The 16,390-nt window shown below is 43.8% G+C and overlaps 1 protein-coding gene and 1 pseudogene across 2 annotated transcripts in view; one reads left to right on the plus strand and one right to left on the minus strand.

Annotated features, from left to right (window-relative positions):
• ZFYVE1 (zinc finger FYVE-type containing 1) overlaps nt 1-8,590 on the minus strand; it is a 57,031-nt gene extending 48,441 nt beyond the window's left edge. Inside the window, exons 1-2 of one of the 2 annotated variants that reach the window (XR_002346008.1) lie at nt 8,344-8,580; nt 5,949-6,880 (exon numbers count right to left, since the gene is read on the minus strand). Coding sequence is in view for 1 of the 2 variants with exons in the window: in XM_001926161.6 (XP_001926196.3) it covers nt 5,949-6,461 (513 nt within the window). In the remaining variant the exon portion in view is untranslated. Of the gene's footprint in view, nt 1-5,948; nt 6,881-8,343 lie in introns of both variants that reach the window. The other variant, XM_001926161.6, reaches the window with a different exon arrangement.
• LOC106504509 lies at nt 15,984-16,390 on the plus strand (annotated as a pseudogene).

Raw genomic sequence — 16,390 nt, forward strand, 5'->3', positions numbered from 1 at the left:
CTGAAGGTCTATTTCCCCAGATAGTATTAACCATAAGATCTCTGCTTAGAATTTACCTCTACAATAATAAAACTTTCCCTGACCATCCACAAAAGCAGCTTCCCAGTCAATCGTCCTTGATTATACATCTGAACTACCTTTGTATGTGTTTTACATGTGTGAACTCTGCTTTCCTCACCTGAATGGTAAGCTCTACAATGACATGAACCAAGTCTTACTAATCATGCCTCCCTAGAACACAGAAAGTACCTGGCACCATAACATATACTCAGTGAATGTGATGAATGAATGCATGTTTTTGGCTACTTGGCCAAATGTGTCTAGAGCCACAATGAGTTCCCTGGTGGCTCAGCAGGTTAAGGATCTGGCATTGTCACTGCTGTGGCTTGGGTCATTGCTGTGGCATGGGTTTAATCCCTGACTTGGAAACTTCCACATGCTGCAGGTGTGGCCAAAATAAATAAATAAATAAGTGCCACCCACGACTCTCTGCTTCTGGGACCAAAAGTGAGACTCTTCAAATTTGCCCTTCTAGTATACACTCACATGGTGACAGGGTAATGATAAAATTTTCACTTTTAAAAGAGACCTTTCTGTCCTTTTAGGCTTTCCAAAAGACACTAAATAATATCAAATATCAGGAGACTGTAGGCCATAGAATTTGAGGGAGCCACACATCACAGTAACAGCCTACAAGATGCTAAAATAATCACTGTGTACTACACTGAAAATGATCGAAACCCACAAATGCCTAGAAACATGAAGAGAAAAAGAAAGTTGGGGCCTAAATCATGGACTCTTCACTGCAATGAGGAGGAAGTTCTTCAGTGATAACAGTCTTGCATTTATATAGAGCTATGTTTTCATGTGATCCTCAGAGCAGCCATGAGGAATTGGTGAGCTGACGCTATTGATGAGAATGAAGTTTAATCAGAACGTTTAAATGACTTGGTAAGCAATGGCAGAAGTATAAACAGAGCAAAATCTCAAATCCTCTGCTACTTATTATAATTTGATCTTGGCAAGTTACTTCTCTGTGTTTCAGTGCCCTCATTAGGAATATATAATGTGACTGGGAGCTCCCTGGTGGCCTAGCGGTTAAGGACTCAGCATTGTCACTGCTCTGGCTCAGATTCAATCCCTAACCCAGGAACTCCTGCATGCCAAGGATGGAACTGACAAAAAGAAAAAAAGAAAATACAATGCTATAGATGAAACACTTGTATCCTCCCAAAATGCGTATGTTGAAATCTAATCCCCAATGTGATGGAATGAGAAGGTAAGACCTTTGAGAGGTGATTAGGTCATGAAGGTAGAGCTCTCATGAATAGGATTAGTGCCCTTATAAAAGAGACTCCAGAAAGTTTCTTTCTGTGATAAGAAGACATGGTGAGAAGACAGCTGTCACGAACCAAGCCCTCTTCAGATATCGAATCTGTCAGAGCCATCATTTTGAACTTCCCAGCCTCTAGAACCGTAAGAAATAAACTTCTGCTGTTTATAAGCCACTCCATCTGTGTTCTGTTACAGCAGCCCAACTGACTAGGACGTACAACTTATTCCACAGGCTGCAGGAGGCTGAAATTGCCCCTTTGCCCCACCCAGGCAGATGTCCACATCCTAATGTCCAGAACCTAGGACTATGTCACTTCATGGGGCAAAACAGCTTTGCAGATACGACTGAATTAAGGACCATGAGGTGGGGAGATGATGCTGGATTACCCAAGTGGATCCAATGTAACCACAGGGATCATTGTGAGAGAGGAGCAAAAGGGCCACAGACACAGAGGCAATGTGACAACAGAAAAAAAAAGACAGGAAAAGGGCACTGGAAGACGTTACACTACTGGCTTTGAAGCTGGATGACAAAGCCACAAGCCAAAGAATGCAGGAGGCCTCTTGGAGTTAGAAAGACAAGGAAACAAATTCTTCCCTAGAGCCCCCAGAAGGAACATAGCCTTATCGACACATTTTAGGACTTCTGACCTCCAACCTATAAACTCGTGTTGCTTTAAGCCACTAAATTTGTGGTAATTTGTCAAAGCAACAATAAGAAACTAATATGCAGAGTTATCATCAGGATTAAACGAGCTCAAACGCTAACAGTGCCAAGCACCCCAGTAAGAGCTCTTTAAATTTTTAACTACGATAAGCCATGACCAGAACCCAGGGGAGACTCAGAGAAGTACTGCAGAAGCTAAAAAATAAAGTTCAGAAATTGGTAATACCGATCTAAGTTAAAAATGCACATATCATTTGACACAAAGATTCCATTTCTAAATAGATTTACAGGGTAGTCAATACATCCTTGGTTGTAATAATGCAAATATCCATTAATAGGCAAAAATTATAGAAAAACCATTTAGTAGATACTAGGCAGCCTTTAAATCATGAGGTAGACCTCAATGTGCTGATAAGGAAAGTTGTACAAGTTGTATCCTTTAGTGGAAGAAGGTGGTCATGAGCCAAGGAATGCAGGCAGCCACTAGAAGATGAGAAAAGCAAGTAAGTGGATCTCCTCCTGGAACCTCTAGAGAGGAACACAGCCCTGCCAACACCTGCCTTTAGCCCAGTGAGACCCATGTCTGACTTCTGACCTATAGTACAGTAAGGTAATAAATTTGTATTGTTTTAAGCCTCTAGAAAAAAAAATGTATCCTTTAGTGAAAAAGCTGCCAAGGACAGAACAGCAAGGACATCAGATTGCCTTTTTGTTGAAAAATTAAAAGGACACATACACATATTCATAAGTATATGTGAAAGAAAATTCTAGAAGGGCATGTGGTTAACTGTTAATGGTGATTGGTATTTGTTTTGTTTGCATTTATTTATGATTTGCTTTTTATTTATTTATTTGCTCTTTTTTTTTTTCTTTTTTTTTTTTCTTTTTTTTTTTTAGGGCCACAGCCATGGCATATGGAAGTTTCTAGGCTAGGGGGTCAACCAGAGCCACAGTTGCCGACCTATGCCACAGCCACAGCAATGTGAGATCCAAACTGTGTATGCAGCCTACACCACAGCTCACGGCAACGCCAGATCCTTAACCCACTGAGCAAGGCCAGGGATCAAACCCACATCCTCCTCATGGATGCTAGTCAGGTTTGATACTGCTAAGCCAGGACAGGAACTCCAATGCTGACTGTTTTAACAAAGGAGACTTTAAGGTGTGGAACAGGAGGGAAACTCGTCTTTGCATGCCCTTTTATATGAGCTATATTTTTTTACTAAGTATGTGCATGATACTCATTTCTTAAAAACTTAAGATGTGACATCATTAATCAAGTATTTATATGCTGACAACATGCCTACCATTGTATATGATTCAGGGCAAAAGATGTGATCCTGCTTACCAGCAGTTTACAACCCAGCTGAATTTATCATCTAGATTTGTATCAGTCATCTCTCTGCTTTAGACATTCATTTTAGAAAGTGAACTAGACATCTTCTCTAAGTACTTTTCCACTATGACTCTATAAAAAACAAAGTCCCACCTAAAATCCTCATCCAGTCCATTATTCCCAACCCACGCTGCTTCCAGTTAAACTGTTATTTCCTGGGAAGTGATCAATGTTTACGAAGGGAGAAATCTTTAAAAAACGACCCAATTGTATACATATTACACACTAAGGAGTTCCCACTGCAGCACAGTGGGTTAAGGATCCAGCATTGTCACTCGGGTTGCTGCTGTGGCACAGATTCAACCCCTGGCCCCAGAACTTCTACATGCTGCAGACATGGCAAACAAATAAACAAACAAAACAACACATATTACACACTACAAGAAAAAAAGATGGGAGTTCCCGTCGTGGCGCAGTAGTTAACCAATTCAACTAGGAACCATGAGGTTGCGGGTTCGGTCCCTGCCCTTGCTCAGTGGGTTAAGGATCCGGCATTGCCATGAGCTGTGGTGTAGCTTGCAGACACGGCTCGGATCCTGCATTGCTGTGGCTCTGGCATAGGCCGGTGGCTACAGCTCCGATTGGACCCCTAGCCTGGGAACCTCCATATGCCGCAGGAACAGCCCAAGAAATGGCAAAAAGACCAAAAAAAAAAAAAGAAAAAAAAATGAACAAATAGGATGTGTCTTCTTTAGTACACTTCCTTTTATTTTCTTACTTCTCTACTAAGAAACAAGTATCAATGCTATAAAAAGAAAAATACATATACATCCTCCTCCCCTCAAAAAAATACTCTAGTTGCTATTGACCCAATAGCCATAAGGGTCATTGGTTCATCCCAAATCTTCCTCTTACTTTGCAAAAGTGACAACCGTCCAAAGTATGACTTTCCAAAGGCTGACATTAAAAGGAACTGGTGGCAAAACCAACAAGAATCATCCAAATCCAAGTATTCCATTTATAAAATATTTAGTCCACACTGTCACCCAATTAGAGCATTATCCACAGTGGAGACATTATTGCTAACAAGGGAGGCAGAATGGGATCTGGGTCACTCTTCCATAACTTGATTCGGTCGTCTCAGCCAAGAAAGGAAAAAAGTCTATGTTAGCAAAGTATGTAGCTGAAAATGGAAGTACATAGGAATTATGATGTCATTCATTTCCATACTTTTATCTAAGGAGGACAAAGGCAGATGAAAAATATTTCGTGGGTAATTAGAATTTTCAAATGGTAACTTACAAAGGTACTCCTCCAATCGGGAGATCTGAGGAGTCATCACAGCTAAAGTGCTGGATCAATGTACCACAAATACTCCCTGATACTAACATGTACAACCAACTGGTGCTGGACTCCATGTGCCAGGCCCTGTGATAAGGGCCTTTCCATTTCCATTCCTAATCTTTTGAGCCCCCTCAAAGACTACTCTCATTCTACCAGACGGAGAAGTGAAATTGAAGCATGGAGTTCAAATAACTTGCCCTTGGTTATACAGCCAGTGAATGAAGCCAGCATGTGAATTCAAGCAGTCTTCACAGGCAAGTACAGACATGACAATGTCACTACCTTCACTGGAAAGTATAAACATTCTACTACCCCATCCCAATCACCCCTAATGGTCATACACTTCCATCTCCCCAGTTTGCTGCTGTCAGGCTACCCTCTCCGCTGCTCGAAATGAAATCAAATATTCTCTAGTCCTTCTGTAATTCCAGATGCCCTTAGTGGCTTCTACTTATCAGAAGCCAGTACATGAAAATAAGGGGTCATCAAGAGAGGATACTACCCTTAGGAAAAGCCAGGTTTTTTTTTTTTAGGGCCACAGGTGTTGCATATGGAGGTTCCCAGGCTAGGAATCAAATCAGAGCTACAGCTGCTGGCCTACATCACAGCCACAGCCACGCCAGAACCAAGCCCGCATCTGTGATCCAGCAACGCAGGATCTTTAGCCCCCTGAGCGGGGCCAGGGATCAAACCTATATCCTCATGGATACTAGTCGGGTTCATTTCTGCTGAACTACAATGGGAACTCTGGAAAAGCCACTTTTTAAAGACCTACCTCTAAAGGGAGCTGGCAGGGTTATGACTTACAGCCTTGCACACCCATGGAACCCAACACAAATCAGTGTTTCCTTCCCCAGGGAACACACACAGCCCCTCCCCCTTCACATGTATTCACAACTTGCCAAAGTGCTCTCATTCAGAAAATAGTTCTAAATCAGTTCTTCCTAATAATTATCCTAATAATAACAATGACAGCTACCATACACTGAGCATTTATTACGTAACAGGCTTTACAAACACTGTCACTTCCTCCCTCCTACAACCCAATAAGTAGGCACTGCCCCCAGCTTATAGAGGAGAAGACTAAGAGAGGTAACTTCAGCCCAAGGTCATGCAGCTGGAAAGTAATTAAATCTGACTCCACACAACTTAACCTTTCAGGAGGGTCCTGCCTTTGAGTCACTAGATTTTCCCTTAGAGCCACCTGCCAACAAAAGATCTGCTCCATCTGCCACCGCGTGAATCCCGCTATCCCTGAGCACTTACCTGGATCTCTTCATTTTCATCTACTAGGAGGAAACTCACAACCTTCTCAGTCATCTTCTTCCTCTTGGTCTCCTCATCCATCCCTTCGTCCTCCAGCAACTCCTGGACCTTAGCAACATGGTACACAGTAACGGGATGCCTCCTTTTGCTACCCCCAGAATGAGTCCTCTTCTGGCACTCCAGGCACAAGTTGATTTTACAGGTCTGGCACCTCACCACTGCCCTCTGCTTCATACCTGGGGAATGCCCATTGGGGCCCTTGCAGGGGTCACAGTAAGGGACATGGCCGGCTTTGAGTCTGATTCGCTCATGGTTTCTCAGGCGCTCCTGCCGATGGAGCTCCTCCTCGCAGCGGAGACACTGCAGACTACAGCACTCATCACACTCGAAGACAGCTTCATCGGTCCCACTGCACGTGTAACTTTCCTGGCACAATAGCCCCGGATTCAGGCCCTTCTCTGCTGGGGAAGTCTGGGCACTCATACTCAGTTTAGTAAGGAAATCACCCACCATATAATGGTACCTGGGCTTTCCCCAGAAGTGAAGACAAAGGCTTTGAGTCTGAAGACCGCACAGACCTTTCACAGGGTTCTGAACACCTTAAAAAAAAAAATTCCTTTTTTAAAAAAACAGTTAATGTCCTACTAGAATTCTTCACATGCAAATGTTCAAATGTTTAATATTCTGCCTCCAAGCTTCCTGTATCAGCAGCAACGTTGATTTGGTTTGATAGTTTCATCTTCCATAAAGTGCAGGCAAATATGTAGTCTAAATTAACTTGGAAGGGTCTTTTATGGCTATCTGAGAGAGATCTGGTGGGTTCACTGAGGTGGGCTCATGAGTGGAACCTCAGCCACAAGATTTTGGTAATGAAAATGTAGTCAGGAGCTTTTCAATATAATCCAACCTCAAGTCAATATTTCAGGGGACACCTAGAACAGAGACATGAAAAGGATTTCACTCATCCAAAAACAGAAGTGCACCTTTAAAAAAAAAAAAAAAAAAAGACTGTAATTAAATATGAGGCCAAAACTACCAAGAGAAACCTTCCTTTTTTTTGTGTGGCTGCACATGTGGAAATTCCCTCGCCAGGGACGGAACCCAAGCCACAGGAGCAACCCAAGCCACTGCAGTGACAACACTAGGCCCTCAACCCACTGTGCCACACGGGAACTCCAGAACCTCATTCTTGCTTGTAAAACTTCCACTGGCTCATTCTTATCCTAGAAATGTCTTCTCAAAATCATGGTTAAGGCTCCTCCTTTTGAAAACAACAACTACCTCTAGGCTCAAGGCATCTAAGAGATTTTGCTGCTTAATTTCCCAGACTGAAATTCTCTATTCATCAAAAGCACTAAACAAAATAGTCCTTGGAGGGACAGCCCTCTGCACCCCACAACTGGGAGAGGTGGAGAAAGATGGCTGTAAAAAGTTAAACAAGAATAAACTTCAGCTCCATCAAAGTCCTGGGCAGATCCAATTACCCTTGCAACTGGACTGTTTCAGCTCTCAACAGATGCCTATTAAGGACTCTACACTAGAAACACAAGTCACCATTCCATGTTTAAAAACAATTAAAAACAACTGTACTTCCTTTTGTCCTTTTCTCTAACTGCAAAAAAGGTGAGCAACAGGAAACAGAATTCCTCCACTATGCACCACCACAAAACCAGGCCTGAATGAGTCAAAACAAATAATTTTTCTCTTTGTCACTCAAAACCCAACTTAAAAATAACTTAAAAAAAAAAAAAGAAAGAAAGAAAGAAAACTGGGGCAAGAAAGGGGCTTTTGTCACTTCTACAAATTTTATATTCCTAACTCCTCTTCGCCTTGACACCCATTCTAATGCTGGCAAAGCCCTCCTTGCAGGTATTCATTCCTCCAAACAGTAATCAATCTATCAATCTTATTTTTAGATAAATAAGGAAGGCGAAGGGAGTGACTAGGAGACCTTATTTACACTCCACAGACGTGCCTAACCAGCTCTCACAGAGGAACCAAAAATCAAAATCTGCCAGAATTGAAAAAAATATAAAACCAACCTTCAAAAGGATACCTCACCGCCCACCAGACCTAAGCAAACAATCTGCCCACTCGGGCTCCCACCTCGACGCCTCTCTCCAGCCAGGGATTCCTCACCCTTGCTTCCTCCCGGGCACCACCACCGCTACCCGAGGGGCAGAAGCAGGGTCTAAGAACAAAGAAGGTCCCCCAAAATCCCCCCCCAACGCTGGCAGAGACCAGAACTGAATCCATTGTTTATACCACCCCACCCCCACCCCAGCCGCACCCGCCCCCCCTTCCACCCCGGGGCAGCAGGAGCTCCAGGGATATCGCTCTCCAGGCGCAGGGCCGTGCCCTTCCCTCCCCGCCCGCGGCGGCCCGGGGACCCCACCACGGAGCAGCTCTGCTGCGGCAAGACTGCGTCGGAGGACCGCGGGGTGCCGGTGGAGGCGGGGGCTGTTCCTCAGGGCACCGGTGGATCCATCCTCATCTCCATCTCCGCCCCCCTCCTCCTTCGCTGCCTCCCGGGCTTCCTCCTCTCCCGTTGTCAGTTAGGATCAGCTGATCGAAGTGAACTTCTCCCAGCTCGGACTAACAGGAAGGCGTGAGCAGTGCAACCCACTGAGGGAGGAGCGGGAGGGCTGGAGCTTGACAACGGAGAGGGCGGAGAAGGGCGCGCACAGCTTTCTGGGAAATGTAGTTCTTCTGAAGTGCGTCTTTCCCCAACATCCCGGAAGAGAAGCCCAAGAATAACTACAATTCCCAGTACAGAAGAAGACATTCTTGTGAGGAGGCGATAGGGACACGCCTCGGAGCATGTCGGGACTTGGAGTTTTTGCAACGAGTGTGGTTTCCGCAGGTTTCCGCAAGTTGTTTTGGGAAGGAGTGGCGTTAAATTAGAGAACTGATATAATATGTAGCATAGGCGAGGCAAATAATTCGATTTCAGGTAACCCTTATTGCACACCATTCTTTAAGAAATATGGAAAGACAGGCCGTCTCCAGTTACCCAATTTCACCTTGCACAAACTAAGAGGCCAGAAAGAATTTTAAGAGAATATAAGTACTTTTGGAGGAGTTTTGTTTTCTCTTCATGAAAACCAACCATTACTTTATTTTTCTGACCTTTCCTTACATATTTTAAAAACTCCCGAGTTTTAAATGGTCTTTTAGTTAGAGAGGTACATTTATTCAGGTAAGCTTTCAGGTTACAATACAGGCTAATGGTTAACACTGTTATCTCTCTTCTTGTAAATGGCCTTATGTTTGTTCAGTGCTTTCACTCTTTGTTTTTTAATTTTGTTTCTTACAACAACACTGAAAGAAAGCCTGATATCAAGAGCACTGGTCTGAGAAACTGACTGGGTGCTTGTTCTAGAAAGCTCTTGGTATAAATCACACAACTCTCCATGAAACAAAAGGATTGTATTGTGTAATTTCTCAGGTCCCTGCAAATTCTAATGTTCTATGTTTGTATCATGATAGTTGTTAAACAGGGAGAGAAAAGGAAGGTTGAGTGACTTCTCTAGCTGAGTCAAGAACCAATCTCCTGACTTAAAGTGAGATAGTTTTTTACCTTATGATTCAATGGACATAGTTAGAAAGTAATGAAACCAAATCTAGGGGTTCCCTGGTGGCCTATCCAGTTAAGGAGGGATCATTGCCACCTGCTGTGGGGCAAGTTGGACCCCTGGCCCAGGAACTACCACATTGGGTGGGGGGAGGGGCAGTCAAAAAACCCAAATATACATAGTAATGAAAAAGCCATGGAGTTCCCATTATGGCTCAGTGGTAACGAATTGATATGGTGTTGCCCTGAGCTGTGGTGTAGGTCACAAATGAGGCCTGGATCCTCTGTTGCTGCGGTTGTGGTATAGGCTGGCAGGTATAGCTTCAATTCGACCCCTAGCCTGGGAACTTCCATATGCCTCTGGTGGGACCCTAAAAAAAAAAAAAAAAAAACCTCCTAAAAGTGTGTGGAAAGCAGTTCCTTCCAAAGAGAGCAACTAAGGTGAGAAAAAAGAGGAGTTCCCATCGGGGTGCAACAGAAATTAATCCTACTAGGAACCATGAGGTTGCAGGTTCGATCCCTGGCCTCCCTCAGTGGGTTAAGGATCTGGCGCTGACATGAGTTGTGGTGTAGATTGCACATGTGGCTCGGATATGGCGTTGCTGTGGCTCTGGCTATAGCTCTGATTAGACCCCTAGCCTGGGAACCTCCATATGCCTCAGGTGCAGCTCTAAAAGATGAAAAAAAAAAAAAAAAAAAAAAGGCAAAAAATAAATTAATTAATAAATAAAGCCTTCTTACATTTATTAAAAATAAAAAAGTGAGAGAAAAGAAAGACTTTTTAAAAAAAAAAAAAAAATCTGAGCTGTGTGTGTGACCTACACCACAGTTCACAGTGCCTCGGAATCCTTAACCCATTGAGTAAGGCCAGGGGTTGAATCTGCAACATCATAGATCCTAGTCAGGTTCATTACCACTGAGCCGCAAGAGAAACTCCAAGAAAAACTTCATTTAAACACACTTATACTCTTGAAATTACTATTTAAGTTCAATATAATATGTCAATAATAGTGAAAAAGACTAGTTTACTTTTATTTATTGTAATAGATCGTTGCAATTATCAGACCCATTTCTGTTGTCTTGTGGTTTTTACCATTCTCATTCTTTGTGTGCTTAGTTATATTTTGCTATGAGCTGCATTTTCCCTGGAAAATCATTTGTAGGGGAGTTCCCGCTGTGATGCAACAGAAATGGATCCGACTAGTATCCATGAGGATTTGGATTTGATCTCTGGCCTCACTCAGTGTGTCGAGGATCCCACATTGCCACCAGCTGTGGTTTAGGTTACAGACGAGGCTTGGATTCCGAGCTGCTGTGGCTGTGGCTTAGGCCGGCCCCTAGCCTGGGAACTTCCATGTGCCACAGGTGCGGCCCTGAAAAGCAAGAAAAATAACAATCATTTGTGGGAAGTTTGAAGGTTAGGATATAGTTTCGTTACTCCTGAGAAGATTTAGTTTTGCTTCATCCAAGAGATCACTTTAAACTATCACTGTTAGGGAGTTCCCATTGTGGTGCAGCGGAAATGAATCTGACTAATATCCATGAGAATGTGGATTTGATCCCTGGCCTCACTCAGTGGGTCAAGGATCCAGTATTGAGCTGTGGTGTAGGTCACACATTCGGATAGAATCTGGCGTGGCTGTGGCTGTGGTGTAGGCCAGCAGCTGTAGCTCTGATTGGACCTCTAGCCTGGGAATCTCCATCTGCCACTAGTGTGGCCCTAAAATAAATAAATAAATAAATAAATAAATAAATAAATAAATAAAAACTAGCGCTGTTGGGGATTTTTTTCAGCCACTCCCCGGTGTGTGGAAGTTCTCAGGCCAGGGATTGAATCAGAGCCTCAGGTGTGACCTACACCTCCGATTCCATAACACCAAGTCCTTAACCCACTGTGCCACAGCAGGAACTCCATGGGATTTCTTTTTTTTTTAAAACCTCCAGGAGATGTATATTTGGGTTTCATATCCCTGAGAGGGCTGGCTTAGGGGTCTAGTACCCTCTCCACAGCTCCCCACAGTCTTCCCTTCCAAGACAATTTTCTTTACAATCTGTTAGATGGGGATGTGTTTACTTGCAATTCACCCTTACACTGAAACTATAGCTCTTTGAGGTCCCAGCTTTAGACTTCTCTCTCTTCTACCAGGCCCTGGGCTTAGCCTTCTATCCCACTTGTCCTAGGCCTAGAAAAATAGAAGTTTAAGTTCTCAAGTAAGACACATGCCCTAGGGTAAAATTGACATTGCTCTATTTATTCTCTGCATCCTGCCTTCACCTAGATTTTGGTCTGATTATTCCCTGTCTTCTTGTTGACTCTTCACTATTTGACCAGCATTTTTCATCGTTTCCAGTAGGATGGCTGATTTGCCATATTATGAGCCATTATACAAAAAAGGAGGAGGTCCCGTAGTAGCACAGTGGACACAAATCCAACTAGGAACCGTGAGGTTGCGGGTTTAATCCCTGGCCTCGCTCAGTGGGTTAAGGATTCAACATTGCTGTGAGTTGTGGTGTAGGTCACAGATGTGGCTCAGATCCTGCACTGCAGTGGCTTCTTGTGTAGACCAACGGCTGCATCTGCGATTCAACCCCTGGCCTGGGAAACTCCATATGCCACAGGTACAGCTTTAAAAAGCAAAATAAATTTTAAAAAATTAAAAATAAATAAAAATAAATAAATTACAAAAAAGGAATAGTCAAACTAGTGTTTAGCTCATGAAGGGAGCTGATATAAGGGCACATGGCAGGTATCTGGGTGCCTGTTGGCAGTGTTCTACTCTTGACCTTGGTGATAGTTGCACCAATGTTCATTTGACACTTTTCCTTTAAATAATTTATGTTGTTTATACTTTCCCATTTGTATATCTCACCATAAAAATAAAATATTTTAATTAGGAAAAAAATGAATAAAGTAAAAACTAACAAAGTAGAATCTTCAAGGTAAGCAAAGCAAACTAAGATTTAATAACTTCCTTAAGTGATTCAACACAGCATACTTTTTTGCCTTTTTTTTTTTCTTTAGGGCTGAACCTGTGGCATATGAAGTTTCCCAGGCTAGGGGTCCAATCAGAACTACAGGTGCTGGCATACACCACATCCATAGCAACACCAGATTCGAGCCATGTCTGTGACCTACACCACAGCTCATGGCCACAAAGGATCCTTAATTCACTGAGTGAGGCCAGGGATCAAACCTGTGTCCTCATGGATGCTAGTCAGATTAGTTTCCGCTAAGCCACGATGAAAATTCCTTTTATTTTTTTATCAAAGCATATTTGTGAAGTCAGCCATGCAATGAGACACCAACATCAAATGCTTTGACATGTGGAATCTGAAAAAAGGACAGACTGAACTTCTTTGCAGAACAGATGCTGACTCACAGACATTGAAAAACTTATGGTCTCCAGAGGAGACAGTTTGGGGGGTGGGGGGATGTGCTTGGGCTGTGGGGATGGAAATCCTGTGAAATCAGATTGTTATGATCATTATACAACCACAGATGTGATAAATTCATTTGAGTAATAGGACCTTCTCCGCTGAAGACTTTTTCTTTTTTCTTTTTTTTTTTTTTTTTTTTTTTGGTCTTTTTGCCTTTTCTACGGCCACTCCTTCGGCATATGGAAATTCCCAGGCTAGGGGTCTAATTGGAGCTGTAGCCACCAGCCTACGCCAGAGCCACAGCAACTCGGGATCCAAGCCGAGTCTTCGACCTACACCACAGCTCACCGCAACGCCGGATCCTTAACCCACTGAGCGAGGCCAGGGAGCGAACCCGCAACCTCATGGTTCCTAGTCGGATTCGTTAACCACTGCGCCACAACGGAAATTCCCTGAAGACCTTTTCGACTACATTATGCTACTGTCACCACTGCACTCTCAGTGATGGCAACTGTGGTAGGCAGAGTAATGGTCTCCCAAATGTCCACGTCCTGATTCCCACAACCTGTACAAATGTTAGATTATGTGGCTAAAGGGACTTTGCACACGTGACTAAGGCCAAAGACCTTGAGGAAGGAAGAGCAGCCGGCATGAACCAGGTGGGCCCAATCCAATCACAGAGCAGAGAACCTTTCTCAGCTGTGGTCAAAGATGGGCTGAAAAAGAGTCAGAGCTGCCAACTTTGAAGATGGAAAAAGGGTGCCCTGAGCCAAGGAATGTTGGGGGGGCCCTCTCAAAGTTAGAAAAGACGCAGAAAGAGATGATCCCCTACAGCTTCAGAAAGGAACACAGCCTTGCCCACACCTCAATTCCAGCCCAGTGAGACCTGTACCTGATATCTGACCTATAAAACTGTAAGATAATTTATCTGTGTAATCTATATTGTTTTAGCCACTAAGTTTGTGGTAATTTGTTAGAGCAGCAACAGAAAACTAATACAGCAGTGCTGCTATGAATAATTTCTTAACTGTCTCTACATCTGTGTATGTCTCTCAAGAGTCAAAATCCTGGGCAGGAGAATCTGTCTCACATGGATCATATATTTGTGGCCTGGATGTAAGCAAAGTGGAGAGAGGGAGAGTCTCTTCTCCCGAGTTATAGAGGAGGAGGCATGACATAGTGGGAGATTCCCTTCAACTAGGAAAAGAGGTTGAATACTGGACCACAAAATGACAAGTGTCCAAAAGAGGCACTCCTATATTTTACCAAGAGGACTTTGCTTTTTCTATATTTAAATGACTTACTCCATTCTTGTTGGTAGTTTTTCTTTAAATATGGTAATATATTTCAGCAGATTATGTTTGAGTCTACTGCCCTATGAGTTAGATAAATTAGAGATTGCAAATCAAGCTGCCTTAATCAATAAAAGAAATGCATTGGCTCACATAACTGAGCAATTACGGTTTCTGCCAAACCTCAATCTCCAAATCAAATAACATACTCAGGACCTTGTTTCCTTCTCCATTTCTCAGCTTTAAGAAATGTGCTCAACCAGTTTTTGACAGAGGTGCAAAATCGATTCAGTTACAAAAAGGATGGTCTTTCCTCTATCCTAGAGGAAGGATGGTGCTGGAGTAACTGGACAAAAAATGGGCCCTAGGAGTTCCCCTTGTGGTGCAGTGGAAACGAACCTGACTAGCATCTATGAGGACGTGGGTTCAATCCCTGCCCTCTCTCAGTGAGTGAAGGACCAGTGTTGCCCTGAGCAGTGGTATAGGTCGCAGAGGTGGCTCAGATCCCACATTGCTGTGGCTGTGGTATAGGCCGGCAACTGTAGCTCTGATTGGAGCCCTAGCCTGGGAAGTTCCATATACCACAGGTGTGGCCATAAAAAGCAAAAGGAGGAGTTCCCATCGTGGCGCAGTGGTTAACGAATCCGACTAGGAACCATGAGGTTGCGGGTTCGGTCCCTGCCCTTACTCAGTGGGTTAACGATCCGGCATGGCCATGAGCTGTGGTGTAGGTTGCAGACGTGGCTCGGATCCCGTGTTGCTGTGGCTCTGGCGTAGGCCGGTGGCTACAGTTCCGATTCGACCCCTAGCCTGGGAACCTCCATATGCCGTGGGAGCGGCCCAAGAAATAGCAACAACAACAACAACAAAAGACAAAAAAAAAAAAAAAAAGAAAAAGAAAAAAAAAATAGACCCGCAAAAATTAACAGCAGGAGCTCCCATTGTGGCTCAGCAGTTAAGGAACCTGACTAGTATCAATGAGGGTGTAAGTTCAATCCCTGGTGCCACTCAGTGAGGAAAGACTTTGCTGTGAGCTGTGCTGTAGGTTGCATATGTGGCTCAGATCTTGTGTTGCTGTGGCTGTGGCATAGGCCAGCAGCTACAGCTCCAATTTGACCCATAGCCTGGGAACTTCCATATGCTGTAGGTGCAGCCCTAAGAGAAGAAAGAAAGAAAGAAGGAAGAAGGAAGGAAGGAAGGAAAGAAAAGAAAGAAAGAAAGAAAGAAAGAAAGAAAGAAAGAAAGAAAGAAAGAAAGAAAGAAAAGGAAAGGAAAAAATTATCTCAGGAGTTCCCACTGTGGCACAGTGGGTTGAGGATCTGGCATTGCCACAACTGTGTTGTAGGCAGCAGCTTCGGTTCAGATTCAGTCCCTGGCCCAGGAACTTCCATGTGCCATAGGTGCAGCAAAAATAAAAATTTAACCTCAACCGGAACCTCATCCCTTACACAAAGATTAATTCAAAATTGATTGTCAATTTAAATAGAAAATAGAAAACTAGGAGTTCCCGTTGTGGCGCAGTGGTTAACGAATCTGACTAGGAACCATGAGGTTGCGGGTTCGGTCCCTGCCCTTGCTCAGTGGGTTAAGGATCCGGCGTTGCTGTGAGCTGTGGTGTAGGTCGCAGATGCGGCTCAGATCCCAAGGTGCTGTGGCTCTGGTGTAGGCCGGTGGCTACAGCTCCGATTGGACCCCTAGCCTGGGAACCTCCATATGCCGCGGGAGCGGCCCAAGAAATAGCAAAAAGACAAAAAAAAAAAAAAAACTATAAAACTCTAAGAAGAAAACATAATGAGAAAATTTTCAAGACCAAGACAGCAGGACGTCAGGCTTGTGAGTGGCCACTTGTCTGTTACGCTGGGTGAAAGAATGATTTTAAAATGGGTGATACTGAGAAGGGCAAGAAAATTTTTGTTCAGTAGTGTTCCCAGTGCCATACTGTAGAAAAGGGACGCAAGCACAAGACTGGTCCAAACCTCCAGGGTCTGTTTGGGTGGACGACAGGTCAGGCTCCTGGATTCGCTTACACAGATGCCCGCAAGAAGAAAGGCATCCCCCGAGGAGAGGAGACACGGATGGCGTACCCGGAGAATCCCAAGAAGTGCATCCCTAGAAAGAAGATGATCTTCGAGGGCATTAAGAAGAAGGGAGGAAGGGAAGACTTGGTAGCTTAGCTCAAAAAAGCTACTAATGAATAA

This window comes from Sus scrofa, chromosome 7, assembly GCF_000003025.6.
Source record: "Sus scrofa isolate TJ Tabasco breed Duroc chromosome 7, Sscrofa11.1, whole genome shotgun sequence".
Classification (NCBI taxonomy): domain Eukaryota; kingdom Metazoa; phylum Chordata; class Mammalia; order Artiodactyla; family Suidae; genus Sus; species Sus scrofa.